The sequence below is a fragment of the Phoca vitulina genome, unplaced genomic scaffold (assembly GCF_004348235.1).
Source record: "Phoca vitulina isolate PV1807 unplaced genomic scaffold, GSC_HSeal_1.0 scaffold6, whole genome shotgun sequence".
Lineage (NCBI taxonomy): Eukaryota > Metazoa > Chordata > Mammalia > Carnivora > Phocidae > Phoca > Phoca vitulina.
The window spans coordinates 14,794,226-14,816,858 of NW_022589709.1; the positions used below are offsets into that span (position 1 = coordinate 14,794,226).

The 22,633-nt window shown below is 44.1% G+C and overlaps 1 protein-coding gene across 4 annotated transcripts in view; it reads left to right on the forward strand.

The window, feature by feature from the left end:
* KCNIP1 (potassium voltage-gated channel interacting protein 1) overlaps window positions 1–22,633 on the forward strand; it is a 204,647-nt gene that overhangs the window by 128,712 nt on the left and 53,302 nt on the right. Inside the window, exon 2 of one of the 4 annotated variants that reach the window (XM_032403700.1) lies at window positions 17,257–17,384. The exons of 2 other annotated variants lie outside the window; for them this stretch is intronic. In XM_032403700.1, coding sequence (XP_032259591.1) covers window positions 17,342–17,384 — 43 coding nt within the window. In that variant the 5' untranslated portion in view covers window positions 17,257–17,341. Of the gene's footprint in view, window positions 1–15,910; window positions 17,385–22,633 lie in introns of those variants that run through there. One more of the 4 variants, XM_032403699.1, reaches the window with a different exon arrangement.

Here is a 22,633-nt window from a genome sequence, read left to right on the forward strand (position 1 = left end):
TAGGACAAGGGCCCTGCCTATCTAATGTCTCCAGTGTGTGGCTTGTGTGGCTTGTGCGGCTTCTTCACCTCCCACCCCAGAGGAGGAAAAGGTGGTCAGGTAGGAGTCAGAGGAATTGCAGTCAGATTTTGGGCTCAGATCCCAGCCAGCTAGGAGGCTGTGGGCCAGGCCTTCAGCCACCTGCACCTTATGCTTTCATCTGTAATGGGACATTAGCAGCCCCTCCCAGAGTTGTTCTGGGGATAAAGCGAGGTGATACATGCAAGTGAGTTATGCATGCTCAGGCTACATTACTCACCAGCCCTCACTGGATAGGTTGCTGAACTTCTCTGAGCATTAGGCTCCTCATCAGCGCTAACCTCTGCCTGGCAGGGCTACCTGAGAGCAGGGCTGTTGCCTCTCTGTCCTCCTGGACAAGTCTGGGTGCAGGGGCAGGTAAAAAGTCTTGAGAAAAGGAAGGTGAGGCCAGATTATGAAGGACCTTGAATGGCACATTTCTCCCATTGTTTCTGCAAGCATTTACCACACACCGACCCAGTGCCAGGATCTGATTTAATGGTGTCCACACAGGACAAGGTCCCTGCCATCATGGCCGTTCAGACAAGTGTGGGCAGTGTCAGCCATCGAGCCACAGTAGACTTCTGAGCAGAGATTGAATGTGTTGACATCTGTGAGCATCAGTCTGACTTTTCTAGGTGAGCACAGCAGAGCAGACAGCCCAGAGGCACAGTCGAGACAATTGGGTCAGTTCAGGGAGGAAGGGGGAAGGGGCTGAGCTGAGTGACAGGAGGAGCGTGAGTGCCTGCCTGTCACCCCAGACTGTGTGCTGATTTGTGTCCATGAACCCAGCACCCTGGCAGCTCCCAGAGTAGATGCCCAGGGGGAAAATGATGAATGTCCCAACAACATTTGGTCACAAGAGAGGTAGGGAAGAATTCGAGATGATGGAAAGTGGAAGGGCCTTCAAAGACTTGGGTCCCTCAGTGGGGGCGCCCGTAGAAGCCTGGGTCCAGCTGACTGAGGCCTCCGTCACAGCCCTGGTCAGGTCACCAGCAGTTCAACCAAAGCCTCTGCTGCAGTGAGTGTGCTGAAACAGGACCCCAGAGCTGAGGCAGGGCACCCCTCAGGCCTCAGGAGAGTTCCCAAGCCCTGAGCAGCTTGGCCCGGAAGACTTAAATACTTGTATGAGAAAGGCAGGAAGGGTGGAAATTCATGAGCAAAGTATACAACCTGACATGTTTGAAAAAGAAGAACAGAACAAATCTAAAGTAAGTAGATAAGAGGAACTAATAAAGGTAACAGCAGAAATTAATTTTTGTAAATAATAAACTTTTTTATAAAGATTTATCAAGAAAAATAAGATATAAATAAATACTAAGAAGGAAAAAGGAAATATTATCTGCAGATGTTGAAGACCTTCAAAGATTTAAGAGGATATTCTGAACAACCTTCTTGCAATAAATTAGAAAACACATAGGAAATATAACATTTTTTTATAAAAATGAAGACTTACCAAAACTGACTCAAGAAGAAATTGAAACCTTATAAAAATTGAAAACTGATAGAAATTTTCTCAACAAAAACCTCAGTCCAGACACTTTATCAGTAGATTTTAATGAATATTCAAGGAAAAACTTCAGAAGGAACACTCCCCAATTCATTATGAAACTAACATAACCCTGACAGCATATCCTGGCAAAGAGAGGAAAATTAAAAGCTAATATCGCTTACGTAAATATACATAATTTTTTTGAAATCCTCAACAAAATATTAGTAAACAGAATCCAGCAACATAAAAAAGTCAAGTCTCAGGAATGCAGGGTTGGTTTAACATTAGAAAGTCACTTCAAGATATTTACATTAACAAATTAAAGGACAAAAATTATATTTCCATCCACAGATGAAGTGAAAGCATTTGATAAAATGTGCCACCCATCTAGGATATTTTTAAACATAGCAAAGCAGGAATAGAAAGGAATTCCTTAGCCTGATAAAAGATATCTACAAAAAACCTACAGCAAACATCACACTTAGGGAAGAATTATTGAAAGTATTCCATAGGAACATTGACATCACTTCCTTTAAACATAGTTTTGGAAATCCTAGCTAGCACAGGAAGGCAAAAGAAAGAAAGAAAATGTGTTGGAATTAGAAAAGAAAAAACTTGGTTATGGATGTTATGTTTGCCTAAATTCAAATAATCTGATATGTTATTAGAATTCCAACAAAAATCAATGAAAAAACAAACACCAGAAGCAAAAAGGTAGAAAATGGAATTTTTAATAGGCCACTTAAAATAATATTAAACATACAAAATATGTAGGATTAATCTCACAAAAGTTGTGCAAGACATTTGTGGAGGAATTACTAAAACTTGAGTAAAGGCATGAAATAAGACTTACATAGATGGAGAGAATATGCCAGGATCCTGGATTGGAAAACCCAGCATGGTAAAGATGTCAATTCATCCCAAAGTGAACTATGAAATTTGATTCATTTCTGATCAAATTCCAAAATTTGGGAAACTTTAAAAGCTAGTCCCAAAATGTTTATAGAAATACAGATGATCAAGAATGACAATGATACTTTCGAAGAAGAGGAACGAGATGGGAGGACTGATTCAACCCACCGGTAAGACTTAGGGTAAAGCCGGAGCAGTTAGGATGGTGCCGTTGTGCGCAAGTAAACAAATAGACTGATGGAGAGCTCAGAAGACTCGCCCAGGGGGAGATACTTGTATGTGGCCGAGATGGCATGCAGAGCAGGGGACAGGGTAATGGACTTAAATAACTGTGCTGGGACTATTGGTAATTTGATGGAAAACAATGAAATTGAACTCCTCCTTCCTACCCTACATAAAAATCAATTCCAGGTGGATTAAATACCTAAATGTGAAAAGAAAAATGATAACACTTTCAAAAGGCAATATAGGAAAATACATTTATGGCCTCAGATTAGGAAAGAATTTCTTCATTGAGATACAAAAAAAAAAAAAAAAAACGTAAATCATAAAGGAAAAGATGAATAAATAGACCACATTAAAATTAAAAGCCCTGTCCAAGACTTTCAAGAGGGTAAAAGTATAAGCCATGGTGAGGAAGAAGGTATTTCCTGCACATATTATCGACAGGAGACTAGTATCCTGTAAACATGGCCTATGAACTAAGTTGAAAGACAAACACCCCAACATAAAAATGGACAAAAGCTATAAAAAGGAATGTCACAGAAGAAAAAGTATTTAAAGGCCCACAATTTATGCAAAGTTGCTAACTCTCGTTAGTAGTCAGGACAATGCAGATTAAAACACAGTGAGATACAATATCACAACCACTAGATTGACAAGAATTAAGAAATGTAATAAAGAATTGGTGAGAATACGGAGCCACAGGAACGCTTAGATATTACTGTTGGGAAAGTAAATTAGTACATCCACTCTGTAAGATAATTTGGCAGTAAAACGACTGGAAAAGTTGAGCATTACCCCAAATGACCCAACAATGCCACAATGAAGTATTCACTCTAGAGAAACTCTTGAGCAAGTTCCTCGAGAGACATGTGATAGTACATGTTACAGCGTCATTTACAACACCAAAAACTGGATGCCATTTATGTGTTCCTCAGTAGTTGAGTGGATACATTCGTTTTATGCAAAATACAAATACAAATACACATAGGGACGAGATTTATTATCAAGTGGTATTTTCGATTTCCCCTCCTGTTAAGTATATTTGGCTTTGCCTGCTATGAAAGCCTCTTCTCATCCAGGGCTGCCATTGTCTGTGGCTTAGTTTGTGCACCAAACAAAAGGTCTTGAGAGGGTGAGTGGGAGCTGAAATCCAGCCTTGCTCTGCTCCCTAAGCCATGCGCCCTGGTGCAGGCTATGTCTCTCAGAGAAAGGGGAAACCTTTTACTTCGCCCAGTAATGCCATCTGTTCCCCAAACCAGGTGCTTGCAAGTCTGGCTCTGCCCAGTGGAAGGCATTTTTTTTAAATTATCCACCCAGAGGGAGCATCATTTTCTAATTTACACAAAGGTACTTTTTAGGTTTGTAGGAGCCCTGCCCTGTTCTCCACCCAATGCCTCCATTCCAGTAGAATCCTGTCCTAAGGAGGCAGGTACCCAGGCTTGTTTAATGCAACCAGGGAAATGGGGAGAGAGGCGGGAGGAAGCTGAAGCAATCCCTTATCCTGCCTTTGTCATGAAGAATCCGGGGAAGGAAAGAATACTGAAAAGGAAAGAATACTGAAAAGAAGCCATAGAGGCACAATTGATTGTAATAAGAGGAGCTAGAGGTGAGTAAGGGAAAGAGCCAGAAGAGTCGCAGAGGATTCATGCCCTGGAGAGCTTTCTGTGCTTTACAGAGTGAGAGTCCTAAGCAGTTGGGAGAAGGAAGAAAATCAAAGAGGAGAGAGAAGGGAATGTTAAGAAGCATGGCTAAGGGTTATAAATTGGATATCATTTAATGTAAAGATTCAAATCTATTTTTTAAAGAACAGATATATGGCGGAATAGTTGAAACACAAGAAACTGTATATGTTTAAAGAATAAAGTGTTATTTGTTTTGATATATGGCTACACTTATGAAACCACCACAATCAAAATATGAATACAGCTATATCATGCCCAAGAGCTTCCTTTTTGTGCCCCTTTTTGTCCCCTTCTTCCATCATGCCCATCCTGCCGTCCCCCACCTCAAGGCAAACACGGATCCACTTCCTGTCACTATAGAGTAGTTTGCATTTCTTAGAGTTATGTATAAATGGAATCGTACAGTATGTATTCTTCCTTAACTGGCTTCTTTCACCCAGCATGATTATTCTGAGATTCATTCATATTGCTGTGTATATGTGTTCCTTCATTCCTTTTCATTGCTAGGTAGAATCATAGTATTCCATTGTGTGGATATGCCACAGTTTGTCTGTCTGTTCATCTATGGATGGACATTTGGGTTGTTTCCAATTTAGGGTTATTACAAATGAAGCTACAGTGATATTCACATACGAATCTTTATATGGACATGTGCTTTCATTTTTCTTGGTAAATACCTAGGAGTGGAATTATTGATCATATGATAGGTGAATGGGTAACTTCTTAAGAAATTGCCAGCTTAGGACTTTCCAAAGTGGTTGTACCATTTTCCATTCTATCATCATTCTATTAGCAAATTGGATTTCATTAAAATTTATAACTTCTGCTCTAAGAGACATTGTTAAGAAAAGGAAAAAGCAAGCCACAGGGTGAGAGAAAATATTTGCAAAGCATATAACTGATAAAGAATGTAGATCTGAAATTGCAAAGAGAATAACAACTATTTTCCCCTAAGGTATGAATTACCATTACAAGGAGTACATTTTAAAAGGGAGCTTGGGAACCCAAGGGCATCTCCAGTCAGTGGAATTTTAGATCCAGAAGCCAGGAGAAAGGGTGATGGGACTTGATCTCTGGTAATATATCTGGAGGGCAGAGGGCGTGGGCTCTTCTTGGCTCTTGGGGGGACAGCTGGAGAAAGGTGGGTCTCAGGCAAAACCACTCTGGATGCCAGGGCATGAACTTTCTAACAGTCAGGACCTCCAGAGATAAGGTAAGTCACCTTGATAGGCAGTAAGTGCCCCTCAGTGGAGGATGCAAATCAAAGCCAAGTTTGGATTGGACCCAGGGAGGGGCAGAGAGTTCTAGAACTTTCTAAATGTGTCCCTCTGGCTTTTTCCTTCTCCAATGACACAAAGGCTTGGGCCCAGGTAAGAAGTCCACAGCATGAATATCTAATGCTTAGCTCTGACCCCGGGCCAATCCTGTCTCCCCATGGGATACTCCATTCTGTCCGCACCTCGTCCGTCTCCTTAACAAATGCCATCCATTCGATGTTTCAGCAGTCTTGGAACCCTCACCATCTATAATCTTCTCTCCCTCCCACTGATTTTTTTCTTATGTGTCTCTTTCCTGGACATTACTTATCCTTAACTTTTAAATATCTGCTTCTGTAAAAAAAAAAAAAAAAAAAAAAAAAGAAAGAAAGAATGAAACAACAACAACAAAAACAAAAACAAATGAATGCCTGGGATAGATTTATAAAGAATGTTCCTGGAGAGGCGGGTGGATTAATTATTCAGCATCCTTTCCCTTTGTAACTATTTATTGTCTTATATGCATTTATATGCTACCTATCACTGCAGATCTCGCTCATGCTGGAGACATAATTTCCAGGGACTGACTACTTGTCTAAGATGCATAGATAGTATTGCAGTACTATTTTATTTCTGACTGGAACAGCACGTGCCATTATTGGGTAATTGTGTTCATGTTTTTAAATGTGAAAAATAATCAAATATAACTTGAAAGAGATTGTACAGTAATTCAAGGGGATATTAAACCACCAGGAAGTTAGTCGGCAAATAAATAGGCGTTTGTGGCTGTCTGGGTGAACGATGGGGGAACTGCCTGGCTGTGGGGGAGGAAGAGAGAGCGTGGGAGACAAAGAGCAGGATCCAGCTGCCTTACCTACTGCCAGGTAGGTGTGGGGGGTGGGAAGGGAGCCGGAGGTGGGGGGCCACGAAGAGAAGGCCGGAAGTTACTGGGTCTCCTCTGAGGGAGCCAGATACCGAGAAAAGAGGGCATGGCCCTCCTAGGATAAGAAGCAAAGGGCTGGATTGTAGAAGGCTTCGGGTTTTTACCTGTGTTTGTCTGAGTGACATTAGATGTCAGACTCTCAAGGGGACCTGGTGGGGCAGGGGGGACTACCATTTGTTTATATACCTACAACATGCCAGGCACATGCTGGGGCCTTTATGCATCATCTCTTTTTTTTATTATTAAACCATCCCTGTGGAAAGTGGTTCACTGCTCTCCCATTTTACAGATGGGGAAGCTGGAGGTCAGGGTGATTAACAAAGCACAAAGACCAAGTGCCTTTCCTGACACCACAGTGCATTTCCCCCTCCCCACTCCATAAAAAAACCTGAAACACTAAGGCACAGTGCCTGCCTTCCAGAAGCTTACAGCCATTAATGTTTGTTCTGGACGTTAACATGCCCAGATTTTCGTTCTTTCATTACTCCCATGCTTGTTTTGGGGTGACAGGAAACACACCAGGCCGGGGTGAAGGGGTGAGGGTGTGCAGCGCCCCGTTCCCTCAGGCAGGGGGAAGAGAGGGGAGGGAGACTGCTGGGTGTCAGGGGCTGTGGTCCCAGGCAGGCGGGACCAGGAGACAGACAGAAGAACTGGCGGAGGAGGAAAGATGACCTAGCTCTGGAGCGCTTTTTTTTTCAGTACTGGCCAAGGGGAATGGCATCTGGCAGAGTTTTCTGGACCCAGAATTCTGCATCTTGTGTGCCCATGGGGAGTGGGAGGAGGGTTGTTGCTGCCCAGATGCGATCAGCTTGATGACCTTGGCAGAGAGCAGGAAGCGGTGTCAGGCATGCTTCTCCTCCCTGGCCTCCTCTTCCTCACTCTGCCTCGTGGTCATAAAATATGAATCTGTGAGACCACCTTTAGGGTGGAGACGGGGTTTTGTGCCCTAACTTGTGGGGCCCTCTCTGCCCAATCCAGACTCATGCTACAGATGCACACGAAAATCTCTAATTTGGTGCCAAGTCCCAGAAACCAGCTCCTTTTTATCTCGGGCCAAAGGGAGGGCCTCTCAGAGGCATGCTGACAGGGGTGACAATTGGGCCTGGGGGTGGGGTAGGACCTGGGCCTGGTGTGCTCAGGGGCCCCCAGCAGCATGCTCCCCTCTCTCCACCCCCACTTGCTCTCACTCTCGCTCTCTCTCATCTCTGCTTCCTGCCCTTTTGTGGCAAAGCCTTGGCTTCCCAGAGAGTGACCTGATAGCCTTCTGTCAGCTCCCACATTCCCTGAAGAAGACTGGCAGGTCCTGCCCATCAAGCAGCTAGAGGCCCGCGGGAGCCAGCTCATATTGTAGGAGTATTGCCATTTTCACTAAATACATTTGAACTGGGGGAGAACATTTCCCAGGAAAGAGAGTGTTGGTCTGAGCAGCCCCCATGTGGTCCCTCCCCCAGTAACCCATCTTCCAGAGTCACAGGGTCCTTATTGCTTTCCTGCATCCTCTGCATATCATTTTGCCAATCGCCAGAGTTCCCCTTCTCTGGGCTTGAGCTCTGTCCCACCCGCCCCCCAACACCCCCCAACCCCCCAACCGCCCGCCACAAGGCAGCCTTGGTCCCTGCAGCCACTGGGAACTGCCTTTCTCTATGCTTTTCAGCCACAAAGTATTTATGCCATTAGCCTGTTTTTTCCCATTTGTCAGATGCTGCCAAGTGCCCATCAGGGCCAGACTCCGTTCCTCAGTGCTGTGGGGATGCCCCAAAAGCTAAATCGCCACTGAAAGCTTGAATGAACTCACATTCAAGTCATGTCCACAAATAGGTAATAAATTCATAAAATTGTGTATACTTCTCTAGTCACAATAAAATCGTGCTGTCCTTGGATGCTGAGTACCATTTAAAAAGAGGGAGGATTGGCTGAATCTGGGTAATTACCAAAGGAAATTCATATATATGATTATTTACTCATGAATATTAATGCATTTAATGAGAGTAAAACATATTTAAAACAAAGTGTTCATTCTAGCTACAATTGAATTTGCTCATTACTCTTTCCTGTGTGGATATTATCCATGATTTACCTGTATATCAAGCATCTGGATACAGCTCAAGTCTACCTGTGGCTAAATTAGGTTAGACATTTGTTGGTGAAAATTACAATGTTAACTCACTTCCAGAGTATTCTTGGTGCCGGCGGTTTCACATTTAGGTACATGACTTGCATTAACATTATCTGGTTAATGGTACAAACAAATTTTTTATGGATTTTTGGAATATAGTAAAATGATATTAACACTATCTGGTTCTGAACTCTAGTTATAATGTGTATTATAAAACCATTTTGGATGCTAATCTGAAATTTGGATCAATTCAAAAATGAGCTAGGATCAAGTTTGCATCACTACAACTTATAAAAATAAGGATTGGTACGTTAACTGGATAAAGGTTGTAAAATAATGATTTCAGTAACTCTGGAGTTAGCACAAAAGATAACAATTGGATGTAGTCAAAATTACCCTCGAAATTCCCTAAGTCATCCTTAAAATATAATATGTGAAAATATACTAATTTAGAATACCTCCAACAAAACCTATTTTTTCCTCTAACATCAGGATAAATTTCTCTTCCCTTGGCTGTGCATTAGATGAAAAAGTTGTGCATACCTGGGGCCATGTTGTATGAAAACTCCCTGTTTGATGTGTGACTGTTAATATGCAGGTCGCACTCAGCCCAGTGCGATGCTCTCTAGGACAGACACCACTGGGGAACCAAGGCCAGGAGAGGTCACGATTCACTGCAGGGCTTTGCTTCAGATGGCAAGACTGAATTTCTTCTCCTCCTCCATTTCACTTCTCTTCCTGTGTCTCCCTCCCTCCCTCCTCCCTTCTCTCCCCCCTCCCTCAGTTTTCAAAAAGATTTTACCTCCACCTGGTTTCATTGGCATGCATCTAGCCAAAATCAGAGTCTAAAGTGACTTCACCCACATAGGCCAACCCCAAGCACTGTGCCCACCTTCACTAAGACAGGTCCTGGATGTGGGGGTGGCCATTAGGACTATAGAGAGATCTACAGAGCTGACCTCCCGGGGTCAGGACGGTCCACACTACCTTTGCCCACCCCTCCCCGCCTTGGTGTGTCAGAGTGGGAGCAAACTTGGCTTTCAGCATGGTAAGAACAGGCACATTCCATGGCTGGGATCCCGATCCTATTTCCACTCCGCTTCTGATTTGTGTTGTGCTCTGAGAATTGACGTTCTGCTTGGGGAAATTTTGTGCTCTCAACTAAGACAAAGTTTAATTACCATGTTCCTGCTGTGGGGGAAAATTCTATTCTGGAAGCTAGTCCCTCTCAGACCAATCAGTCATCCTGCTCATTGACCAATGGCTCTCAGGGCAGGAAATTAGAAAAGATCTATATTTGGGAGAAAGCTTGGGGGTGGTTGGAACAATGGCCCTGGAAAGGCTTTGGGGCCCCAAAGGGCTGGTGTGGGTGGGGGCAGGGGAGAGGGGAAGAGTGAGTGCAGAGCAGGCCTGGCACTGACCCTCTGTGCACCTGCCTCACTCTGCAAGGCACAGATCTCCAGCCTCTGGGGCCATCCAGGGGCAGGAGAGTGGGTCTGCAGGGGCCAAGGAGACTATGCAGCGGGGTTACTATCTCAAACATACTGTCTTCCTTCTCCTAGGCTGTGTAACCCGTCAGGTTCAAGCAGGACTTAGGGAGCATCCTCATAATGACAACTTCAGGATGCCTCTTTCTGTCCTCTTAAAAACCCACAAGAGGAGGGACCCATCGAGGGTGGCTCATGTGGCACATGTGTACTCGCTCACACTGTAGCCCACACACACGCTCACCCACACCCCTGTCTTCACATGACGGACACGTTCCAGGTCAAGCCCTCGGCTAGTCCACATACACAGGTACACTCACACCTGAAAAAAGCCTTGGCTGTCTCTCCCAAAGGACCCCCAAACCATATTTTTATTTTATTAGGCTCAAGTGAGAGTAGAGTTCCCAAGGACAGTGCCCCTGAGTCCTACAAAATGGAGGTGAGGGTAGAAGGTGAGAGGCCTGGATTGAAGTCCGGGCTCTGCCACCCACTCGTTAGGACCGCCCCACTCCTTGGCCAGGCCACAGTTTTCCATACGGATGGTAGGGGGTTCAAGTCGTAGATCTCTACGGGTCCCCCAGCTGTGTGGCTCCATGCCAAATGCCCTTGACCCCCCTGAGATGAGCCACTTCCCCAAGGCAGCCAGCTTGCCCCTCATGCTTCCTCAGCTCTGCAGAAGCGACCTAACCCATCACCTACGATCCTGTCCGCTGGTGGTAGAGCAGCATTCAAAACGTAGAGAGACCTCAGTGCTCATGCAAAGCAAGCACTCCAGGAGGGCATGTACATACCTGCGGACCGCTCACTGGCCATCAGATGGTGTTAGCTCCAGGCCGGGCAGCCCCTCTGGATCTCTTCTCAGTCACTGAGTCATTCAGCAGACCTTTACTACATGCCAAGTGGCGGCCAGACTCCATGCCGGATCCTAGACAGATTGAGAAGTGAATGGATACCCAGACCCTGGCCTCAAAGGGTTCATACCTCGGGAAGGAAACGGACGAGGCCCTGGATGCAGTGACCACTGGGCTAGGAGTCCTCATAGGGGGCTGTTGAAGAGGACTCTAAGAAGGCCATCGCTTTATGGAAATAACACCTGAGCTGGGCCTAAAGGAATGGCATTGCTGGCAGAGGGATCAGGACAAGCAAAAGCACGGATACACACACACACACACACACACACACACACACACACACACGGAGATATACCATGGAGGAGTCTATTGAAGCAAAAGAGTATGGGTATCATACCAGCAATCACTTTTCTTAGAAATGGCAGGAGATGCATTTTAAAAGCAGAGGGAGAGTGGCTGATCCTAGAGGACCTCCTGCAAGTATAAAGACCTTCTTTATAGGAGGAGCCAGGAAGAAGTCTGTCTTGCGTCCCACCGAAGCCAGATTCTAGCACAGTGCCCAGGCCTCGGCAGACACATGGGATGAATTTACTGAGGAAGTGAATGGAGGAAGAAACAAAGGGAGCCAAGTGACACAGTCAGATTTGCATTTGAGACAGGTCACTCTAAAGACTGCATCAGTCCCAAATTTCCAGTACAACCATGTCTTCCACAGTGGGTCTGAACACAGAACAGTTCTTAGTTTTTTCTCTGGCCTTGGGAGCCTAGAAATTTGTGCAATCCCACAGCAAACAGAGCATGAGCAACCACCTAAGCCAATGTTTCCAGAAGCACGGGGCCTATAGTGCACAGGCCCAGGAATAAGAACACTGGGGTACATGATCAGAAGGTTGTTCTTTTTCTCTCCTCTTTTCCATTCTGTATACTTCAAAGTTCTATTTCTTGTCCACATGCCCTTAACATTTCTCGAAGACAAGCCAGTCTTCCCCCTTTCACTTTTTTTTTTTTTTTTTTTTTAGTAACCAAAAGAAGGCAGGTGGGGACCCATAGAGCCTTTGGCAAGCAACACCCTCTCATAGAATTTCGTGGCATTGATTTGCTTTACTCTCTTCACGATTACAATGGCTTAATGCATAGAGCAAATGTATGTCAGGATCCCAACAAAACAGATGGACCCTCAAATAAGTATATTGCAAGGGGACTCATGACAAAGATGTGGCAGGATGTAGGGAAAACACAGTAGGGAGTGCAGGAACCTGGGATTTTATTCTGAAGGCAATATGTGTTCATTATGGAGAACCTGGAAAGCACAGAGGCCTGGCAGGAAGGCAAAGCAAGTCCGATGCCACCCAGTGAAAAGCACTGTTGACACTTGGTGGAGAATTCTCTTCTTCCTTTCTCCTTGTTTCTCTAGAGAGTGCCTTCCTGAAGGCCCACCCAGCATCCTGCAAGTCTGAAAATTTCTTGCATATTCCAGAGTGTGTGAAGGGTAGGAAAGAACTGACACACACAGCACATGGAATGTTCCACATTTTGTCTTACACCAGGCCTTGAACCAGACCATCGGCCTTTTTGTCCTGTTTTCACGTACTTCCAGAACTTTAACCCTGAGAGCCGAGCTTTTACTACTGGAATGACTTCTATTTCGTGAAGACCCTGCTGTTCATCTGCTAACAGCACCCTAGACTTTTTCCTGGCCCCTTTGGGCTTCCAAGATTAGAATGATTGTAGACCTACTATTTCTTGCCCCCTCTGGCCTATTTCTTATGGCACACTCATCCACGTAATCCTCACCTTGACTTGCTGAAATGGGAGGAGTGTGGAGAAAGGACAAAGAAATAAGTTTATCTCGATATGTCACTAGCACCAAAAGAACGTAGAATATTACAGACTTGAAGTGACACTGGATTCTAAGTTAGCTTCATGGGAAGGTGACATCCCGTTGCCTTTAGAATCCCCAAAATGTTAGTATGAATTGAGATCTATTTATAGCCTTCAAAACTTCTGACATGGTCCAAAACTGTCGGTGGTAAACCCAAGTTTCCCAAATCCAATCATGTTTCGCATTGATTTCTGCTTTGAAATTGGAAGTCATTGCCCTCAAGATATAATAAAAGCCATGCTAAAAAAAAAAAAATGGAAAAGTTTCCCCCTTAATATTTAAAGGAGAATGTTTTTTATACAAAGCACTAATTTGTCTGCTTGAAGTAAATCACAGGGCCGCGCCAGCTGGGGTTCAGAGTCTAACGTTTTTTATTTCGTTTCCGTAATGACAAGCCCTTCTCATGTCTTTGCAATTCAACATAATAATATAGTATATATAATGTAACAATATATATTGCACGCCTACCCACTTGTTCATTCCTACCACGCCAACCTAAGGGGTCCCACTAAAGTCACGCACATTTCACATTTCTTTAAGAACTGGGAGGGAGGTGGTCTGAGGCTTCGTCTCCCACCTCACCCACCCCTCCTTCCCACATATCCTCTCTCCCTGTCCAGCTCATGGGGATGCTAGTCTCAGCCTCCAGGGTTTCTGTTATGGAAGACAGTGGGCGGGGGGGGGGGGGGGGGGACACTGTCAGAGTAGCAGAACAGAAAGAGAACCTTCTGGATTCCACATCAAATGCCCCTTTCCTAGGACATATGATAGCATCTGATCACAGGTAATGTCTCATATCTGTCCTTCTGCAGTGCTCCCAGCCTCAGGGACTGGAACCCAAGGCAAAGACCTAGGGGTCACCCTTGAAAGCTCCCCTCTTGACCCACAGCCCATCATGTGACATGCTCTGTCCTTTCCACCTTCCAAGAACCAAGAACCACCATCAGCGGCCTGCCTCACCAGATTCTGGAACAGCCTCCCAGCGACCCGTGTGCATTCACTAGCCCTGTCTCCAGTCCTGTCTACACCTTCCTCCAATCCAGCTCTATCCTCTTCTAATCCTGTCTCCATTCTCCTCCAATTCTGTTCCACCTTCCTCTAATCTTGTCTACACCTTCGTCCATCCTGTCCATGCACTGCAGGCAGAGTCAACTTTCCAGAATGCAAGTCTGACCACACCATTCCTTTCCATGGACGGCCGTCACCTTCAGGATCAAGCCCTTCATGGGACTTTCAGTTTAGTGGGGGGCAAAACAAAAAACAACAATAAACAAGCATATTAAATATAATATCGAGTAGTGATGAATGCTCCGAAGAAAACAAAAGCAGTGGCCCCAGAACATGTGGGCATTGATGTTTTAGATATGGTGGTAAAAGGGGGTGGGGGAGGGGTCTTTCCAAGGAGGTGGCATTTGAGCAGAGACCTGGGTACTTAGTGGGTCCTCAGTAACACTTAGTTGGCTCACTGTCACCCTAAATGAAAGACTCTAACCCATTTTTCTAAAAATCTTTCCCTCCAGCTAATTTTGTTCCAAGTCACAATCATGAGGCTTGGGGGACATGAGTGGGAGTTTAAATTAACCCGATATGCAGCAGAGAGAAGGGCAGCCCAAAACCCCAAAAGCCTTTTCTGCAAAAGGTCCAGGGCTTGATAATAAAATGGTGCTTTCATTCTCATTAATGGGGCAATTGATTTAAGGACCAGACCCAGTGGATTATTGATCAGTGTTAATGATTAGAAAATACCAAGTTAATGAATCTAACTGCCATGAAACCCCTGTGGGACTTGGGGAAGGCCAGTTAGATACAATAACCTTGTTCCCTTCAAGTCCAGCAAACAGACTTATTTAGAGAACTCCAGATATTTCTAAGGAAACAAAGGCAAAGTAAGAGTCCTTGGGAGTTAAATAGGTTCTATTTCCACCTAAACTGCTGCCGGAGCTGAGTGATCATCCTGAGCATCTGTAACAGAGATCTGCTATGGCTGACACCCCATTCCTATCACATTTCTTAAAATAAGCTTTGCATTTTAGAATAGTTTTAGGTTTACAGAAAAATTGTGAAAACAGTATAGGAAGTTCTCATGTACCCCACACCCAGCTTCCCCATTATTAATATCTTATCTTTGCACTGTCACAATTAATGAACCAACATTGTTGCATTATTATTATTAACTAAAGTCCATTCTTAATTCAGATTTCCTTAGTTTCTACTTAGTGTCCCTTTTCTGTTTCAGGATCCCCTGCAGAATATCACATTACTTGTAGTCATCATGTCTCCTTAGGCTGTGACAGTTGCTCAGATTTTTCTTCCTGTTGATGGCCATGACAGTTTTAAGGAGTTACTGACAAAGTGTTTTGCAGAATAGTCCTCATTTGGGTTTACTCTGAAGTTTTTCGCGTGCTCAGGCTAGAGTTATGGGGTCTAGGAGGAAGACAGGGTAAAGGGCCATCCACATCACATCATGTCAAGGATACTTACAATCACATGGCTTATTACTGTGATGTTGCCCTTGATCACCTGGCTGAGGGAGTGCTTGTCTGGTTTCTCCTCTCTAAAGTTTCTCTCCCTTCTGCTTTCCACACTGTTCTCTTTGGAAGGAGATCACTAGGCACAGCCCACACTTAAAGAGCAGGGAGTTAATGCTTCACTTCCTTGAGGGTGAAGTAGCAACATAAATTATTTGGAATTCTTCTGCACAAGAGATTTGTTTATATTAGTATGGACTCGTGGATATTTATGTTTATACCTGAGCTGTAATCCAATATTATTTTACCTTTTTTTGTTGTTCAAATTTTACCACTTTTGGCCATTGGAAACTCTCTCATTGGCTCTTGTGCTTGACATATCCCCATCAATGTTGGGGGGGCGCTGTTTGTTTTCGAGCACTTCCTTACTCTCTGGCACTACAAGATGCTCTGGGCTCATTTTGTATATTTCCTGCCTTAGCCCTGGAACCAGCCATTTCTCCAAGGAACCCTGATTTTTTTTTTATATTAGTTCTCATAATGGGGTGTTGTTTTGTTTCATTTTCTTTATAAGCATAAAAGTAAGTCATGCTTATTGTGGAAAATTTAGCAACTCTGAAAAAATAGAGAAAAAGATAAGAATCCCTAATTACCCACCAGCAAAAAAAAGCCACAGCTCACATTTTGGGTATTGCCACGTGGTCTTTTTTCCAGTTGCTGACTCTTGAGAAGTCCTTTCTGTACTTTCACTCTCGATCTTATCATCAGACCAACGGTACCTGGCGGGTGGAGAACTCCCTGTCCTGCTGCTGTGACTGGAACAGATGAATCATTCTGGCCTTTCTTGTGCTGTCTGTTCACTGGGTCCCTGCCCACTCCTCCCTCTTGGGGGGGTCACAGATTCAAGAAGCCCAGAAGTCAGGGTATGTCCTCCAGCGGACTGTGAGAGTGAGAATACTTCCTACTTCTGGGACCTTGGACGTGACAGTCAACTTCACTTTTTCTCTTTTCTAAGGACTCAATGACATAATGTGTATAAAGTACTTAAAAGAGGGCTTGGCATGTAGCAGGTTTTAAACAAGTAAAAGTTTTTATTGCTATAATTACAATTATTAATAATCCAAAGAAACACACCCCCAGTGATAGAAGCACAGCTTAGGCGGGCCCCTGAGAGGGACATATCAGCACAAACTACCTCTGCACTGGGGACCTCATGAAACTGATCTGGTCCTTGTCAAGAATTGGGGCAGATCGGCTAAGGAACTGTCTCTCTGCAGGACCAGCAATGCAAAAGAGGGCCCTTGGGTCTTAACTGAAAAGAATATATATGTAGGGGCAGTACTGCACTGTTGTCAAGAACAGGGGCTCAAGACCCGGGCGGCCTTGGTGCAAAGCCTGGTTCCATCCCTTACCCGCCAGGCAACTCTCACTCAGTAAGTTATTTAACCTCATCAGGTGTAATATAAGGATAACCATACTGCTTGTCTACAAGGTTGCGAATACTCAGAATTCACAAAATTAAGAACTCAAAACAGTACAAGGACAGAGTAAATAGTCAACTCCTGTTATTTACTATGTTTATTATTTCATCATTCAGGATTCTTCAGGTTGCAAGTAACAAAAAAAAACAACCCACTATTGTTTTAAGCCAAAGGGTATTTATTGACCCTTGTAGGTGATCTGCAGAGTTTCTCAGAACTTCATTGGCTCCGATCGGGTCATGTGCCCATCTCTGAACCAATCAGTCACTGGGACTGAGGAGATCCTAGGACTGGACTGGCCACTTTGAGTCATAAGTTTCACTCCTAAAGGAAATCTCAGGGAACAGATGTGGGGAGGCCCATGGTGATATGTGCTTTTCTTTGAAACTGTCTCCTTTTCCCAGAAGATGAAGCTTAACAGGAGAAGCCTTGGAGTGGCGAAGTATTGAGCAGACAGGGCCAGTCACAGCCAGCCAGAGTCCCTGGGCAATGAGGCTCCCAAAGAAGGGAGTGGGGAGGAGGTACATCAAAGGTGGGTAAACATGAAGGTAATCTTTGGGCAAGAATCATTTCTACAACATCCTGACCCCTCCCCTAGTTTAGGAGGATCACCTAAAATGTTCCCCCCTGGGCTGGCTAGGATAAGGGAAATACCATCAAACTGAAGTCAAGAGTCTTGAGTCCAAGTCCTGGTTCTGCTATTTGGCATGGGGCAGATGGTTTGCCCTGCTCTGGACCACCACCTCCCTTGTCAGTGAGCAATGAGTTGATCGTCCTAACACCATGTCAGCCCTAGAAATCCCTGAGTCCCTGCCCGTATCAGTGATTGCTCTCTTGCATTGATTTCTCCTCCAAATAGAGAAACTGTGGGTTTGCAGGGAAGGAGCCCAGTTTTGGTATGAGCACAGAAACCAGACAAAGTTGGGGAACCATGACAGGGGAGGCGGGGAGTGCAAATATATATCAGTGACCAGTCTGCACCAGACACTGATGCTTCATCATTATCCATGGCGCCTGATGCCAGGTAGCCCAGATGAATGTGGTCACTCATTGGCATGCTGTGTGGGATGGTTCCCAGGTATTTCTTGGAAGCCCACTTGCAGTCTAGCCAGATGGACATTGTGCCATATTTGCTGCTGGGAGCTGGAGTTGGGGTTGTCAGTCTCTGGAAAATGAGCCATTAGGCTCCCTTCCCAATGGGTCCTTCTGTAAGAAACTCAGATGAAACTGTTCCAGTAGTCTTACCTCCTTGGAGAAAATCCAATTGTCTGCCCTACCTCATTGAACCTGTGAGCAATGAGACTGAGGTCTCTCCAGACCCTAACACAAATGCTGGCATACAATAGGTGATCTGTGTTTGTTGAATGAATAAATAGATGGATTTAGATAACCCGGAATACTCTTTCTAGCTCAGCATTGTAAAGCAGGAAAACATGGAGTCAATATAACCTTGGGCAAGTCACCTAATTTCTATGGATTTCTTCAGTTTTACTTCCTATAAAATACATACAATAATAATTTGCTGTCACCTCATGGGACTGTTTGATGATTAAACGAGATAATGTAGGGAGCGCCTGAGTGGCTCAGTCATTAATCATCTAACTCTTGGTTTCAGATCAGGTCATGATCTCAGGGTCATGGATCGAGCCCCACGTGGAGCCCAGCATCAGACTTCATACTCAGTGGGAAGTCTGCTTGGGATTCTCTCTCTCCCTCCCCCTCTGCCCTTCCCCCATTAACATTCTCTCTCTCTCTCTCAAATGAATAAATAAATCTTTAAATAAATAAATAAATGAGATAATGTATATAGTACTACTAACTACCCTTACTTGAATATTCCCTCTATTCCCACTGCTGTATTAGCCTTCAGATAATGCATTTAAAATGATAAACACAGTGGTACTTAACAAATATTTGTTTTCTTCCCCCAGAACTACATTACAGTTTAAATGTTGAAGTTAAAGCTAATTTGTGGAAGGGATGGATGGAAGGATGGCTTCCATCTAGTAGTGGCTTCCAACAGCAGGGGATAGAATGGGTGTGGGGGGTACCACTGGCTCAGCAGATGTTTATACCATTTTAGAATAACTACCTTAGACTTCAGAGAGTTCCTGGGTATGAAGGTTTGGCTTTAATTAAAGTCTCAGCACAGTGTTAAATGCCATTTTATTTTCGTTCATAATCAACACTAATGAGATGAGTGGATCACAAACAGCACACATTCTGAGAAAGTGAAAAACAACATCCAAGCTTGGTGGTTTCCATTTTTGCTTTTCTCCCTCCCATGCTCTGTTCAATTAAAAGTTTTGAGAAAATATTGCAACTACACTCCTTGTCTTATGGTAATGAAGCATATTAATTTGAATGTGATGAATACAATATTCCACTGACTTTTTTATTCCCTTATCTACAAAAGTTTAAAATAATGGGCCAATTAAAGCAGGAGAAAAGAATGCAGGGTTTGCCTCGGGCTCCAATTCAGCAACCAAAGAACTGAAAGAACAAAATTCTGTGAAGTGTCTGGCATAATGACCAATGTGGACCAGGGAAGCAAGTACTGTATTCAGGATCAAGAGGCCAGGTTCTAGATACTTCTCCACTGTTGTCTCAATGAATATTTGTTGGATGGATGGGTGGATGGATGAATGGATGGATGATGGATGGGTTAAAATGGATGGATGGATGGAATGGAAAGATGAAATAAGATGACAACCCAGGTCCCATTCTTTCCAAGATAGAAAAGTAAGTCTAGCCTGGAGTTGACTTAACCCTTCTAAGACCCAAAAGTCAAAGGCAAAACTTAGAGATGAAGTTCAGCTGTCTGACCTCTTTACCTTAGATGCATAAACTATAAATCATCCTGAGTTCAGGGAGGACAGCCCTTGGGACCTTAACTCTAAAGTAGAGGCCCCCACATCAGCTAACCCCAGTATGAGTTTCTGCATTGGAAGAGGGACATCCTGGAGCAGGACTATGACCTTGACATATGATCCAAGTGTCTCTATGAGGACTTCTAGAAGACATCCCCCCTCATTGTGGTGCTTCAGTCATTAAGTCCACCTTGCCACTGTCCTCTTAGGCAGTCTATAGGTATATACTCCACAATATCTGTGTACTTTGCCACCTTCTGATCAGTTCTCTCCATTGCAAGCATTTTAAAATACAACTCTCTCTCTCTCTCTCTCTCTCACACACACACACACACACACACACACACACACACACACACTTATGAGGTTATTTCTAACTTAAAACTCATTGTTCCCAGGTCAGACAAATCCTTAACATGGTCTACAAGACTCTACTTGGGCTGACCCCTGAATGCCTCCCAGTCTTATCTTTCATCACACCCCCTCCACCCATGTCCATTCCCTGGGCTCCTGCATTGGCCTTAAGTCAGTTCCCAGACACCTCTTCAGCATTTGGGCTCCCACTCACCTCAGGACCTTTGTGCATGCTTTCACTTATTCCTTAAATGCTCTTGTCCATGTTAATACCTACTCATCTTTCAGGTCTTAGCTCAAGCATCACTTCCTCAAAGAAGGTATCCCTGATGATACTCCCTACACCAATTTCAGAATGTGTTGTGTTCTGTGTTTATCTTGTCATAACTGAGTATTTTTCCCTTATAGCACTTATCACAGTTTATAATTATATGCTTATGCTATTATTTGAGTCTTATATGTCTGCCTTATTAGGTCATTAACACTGTAACCATTGATTCATTGTATCCCTAGTGTTTGACACAGTGCCTGTCTCTTAATAGATGCTCAATAAGTATTTGTTGAATGAATGAATGAATGAATGAATACATAAATGCCTAATTCAAGAGCTTTGGCTCTTTCTAGTCCACTAGCTGCTTCCGAGTTTGGGATTTCTTAATTTCTAAAGCACTTACTTGCACTAGGGCCTTATGCTAGGAACTTGAACAACTGAGATCTACCCTTGTTCTCATGTAGTCCACAGTGTGACAAGAAACAGATACATAAATACATAATGACAATACAGTGTGTCCAGTGCTATAATCCATGTTAAGTGCCAGTTTTCATGGAAGCAGGGAAGAAACGCTCCTGTTCCCCTCCCCTGGGGAGGCTTCACAAAGAGATCTTTTCTAAGCCGAGTCTTCAAGGAAAAGGTGTTGGCCAAGGCAATAAGAATGGAGGTAGAATTGGAGGTGAAATGACCAGTAGGTAGGAAGGCTCATGAGTCAGAGCCTGGCACTGGGGGAGATAAGTCCTAGGGATGACAGCACCACAGGGGGAGAGGCAGGGCTGTGGGAGGTGAGTCTGGGAGGTGAGCAGGGGCCATGGCACTGAAGACCTTCGATGATAGTCAAAGATGGCCAAGGGCACTGCATGGAGGGGACTAGCATGGAGAGACATGTGATTTGGAGAACTCTGGAAGCGCTCTGGAGAAGAGGTGCTTATACTTCAAGTGAGAGATTTTCTCCTCTGAAGAAAGGGAGACTCAGTCCCAGGGCTGTCAATCAAACTCTTTTCTAGAATCCGAACTTTCTTTCCCAAAGGGTGCTCAGTGTGGCTAACCTTGCTTATTCATTGCAGGGAGAATTAATTTCAGGGAGGGGGGGAATTAAAAGAAAATACAAGATTAAGCAGTGTAATCAGCTGCTGCAGAGAGTTGGAAATGCAATAAATAATAATAGCATTGAGAGCTGTTTTTAATAACTCACCAGTGTAATTTAGCCCCAGGTTCTTGGAGCATATGTAAAATATGTCATAATGTGTATAATGGCAAATGCCTCATTGCCAGTCTCTAAAGACAAATGTCTTCCCAGGAGGAAAGGGGGTGGGACGGGGAACGGAGGAGAAATTGGAGGACATGATTGCAAATAGGGTGTAGGAAGGCAAGCATCGTTCATTCTGACACCACTAATTTGAAATTTGTGATCCTTTGCAGATGCGATAGGTTTTAGTTGGTTTGTCTTCGAGGATGGGGCAGGTTAACAGCAATAACATGGTAAAGCAGATAGTCATAATTTGTAAGAGACTGAGTTGTTTTCATATTCTGCAGAATCACCGTTTGCATGCAGTCTGTGTTATAATTACAGATCATCCTTGTCTGTCTACTCCAGCAGGTCCCCAGGGCACTGAAGTCTTGGCAGCATTTGTTTGACTTAGTTGAGTTACTAAATATTCATGAAACCATTAAAATGTGTTATTTAAAAGTATTTGATGAAGCCTCACTTTTAGTAATTCATATGGGCTGCACCCCCTCTCCCAAAGTCCAAGTTAGTGGGATGGGGCTAGGAGTTCTCCCCTCTCGGGGAGTCAACATGGTACAATTAAAATGAGGTGGACTTTGGAGTCAGACAGACCTGAGTTCAAGTTCTAGTTCTACCACTTACTAGCTGTGACCTTTTTCAACTTATTCAAACTCTGAGTCTCCATTCCTAATCTATTAAATGAGTGATGATGATGATGACGACAGCTAATATTCATGGATCACCCACTGCATTTCCTCTGTCACAGCACCACTGTGGTGTAGGTACTGGTATGATCCCCATCTTACAGGTGAGGAGCCTGAAGCTTGGAGCAGTCGAGTAACTTTCACAAAGCACAGGGCTAGCAAATACTGTTCAGGAACCCAACATTGGGTCCCTCTGACCTCAGAGTCCATGCTATTAAGTGTGGTGTGTGATCCCTGTATACTAAGTTCTACAACTGGGGAAGATGAGACACAATATGTATAAGGTATAACTCCCGGTGCATAGTAGACACTTTGTAAATGTCTCTTGCATTGAAGAACTAGATTTCTCTTCCT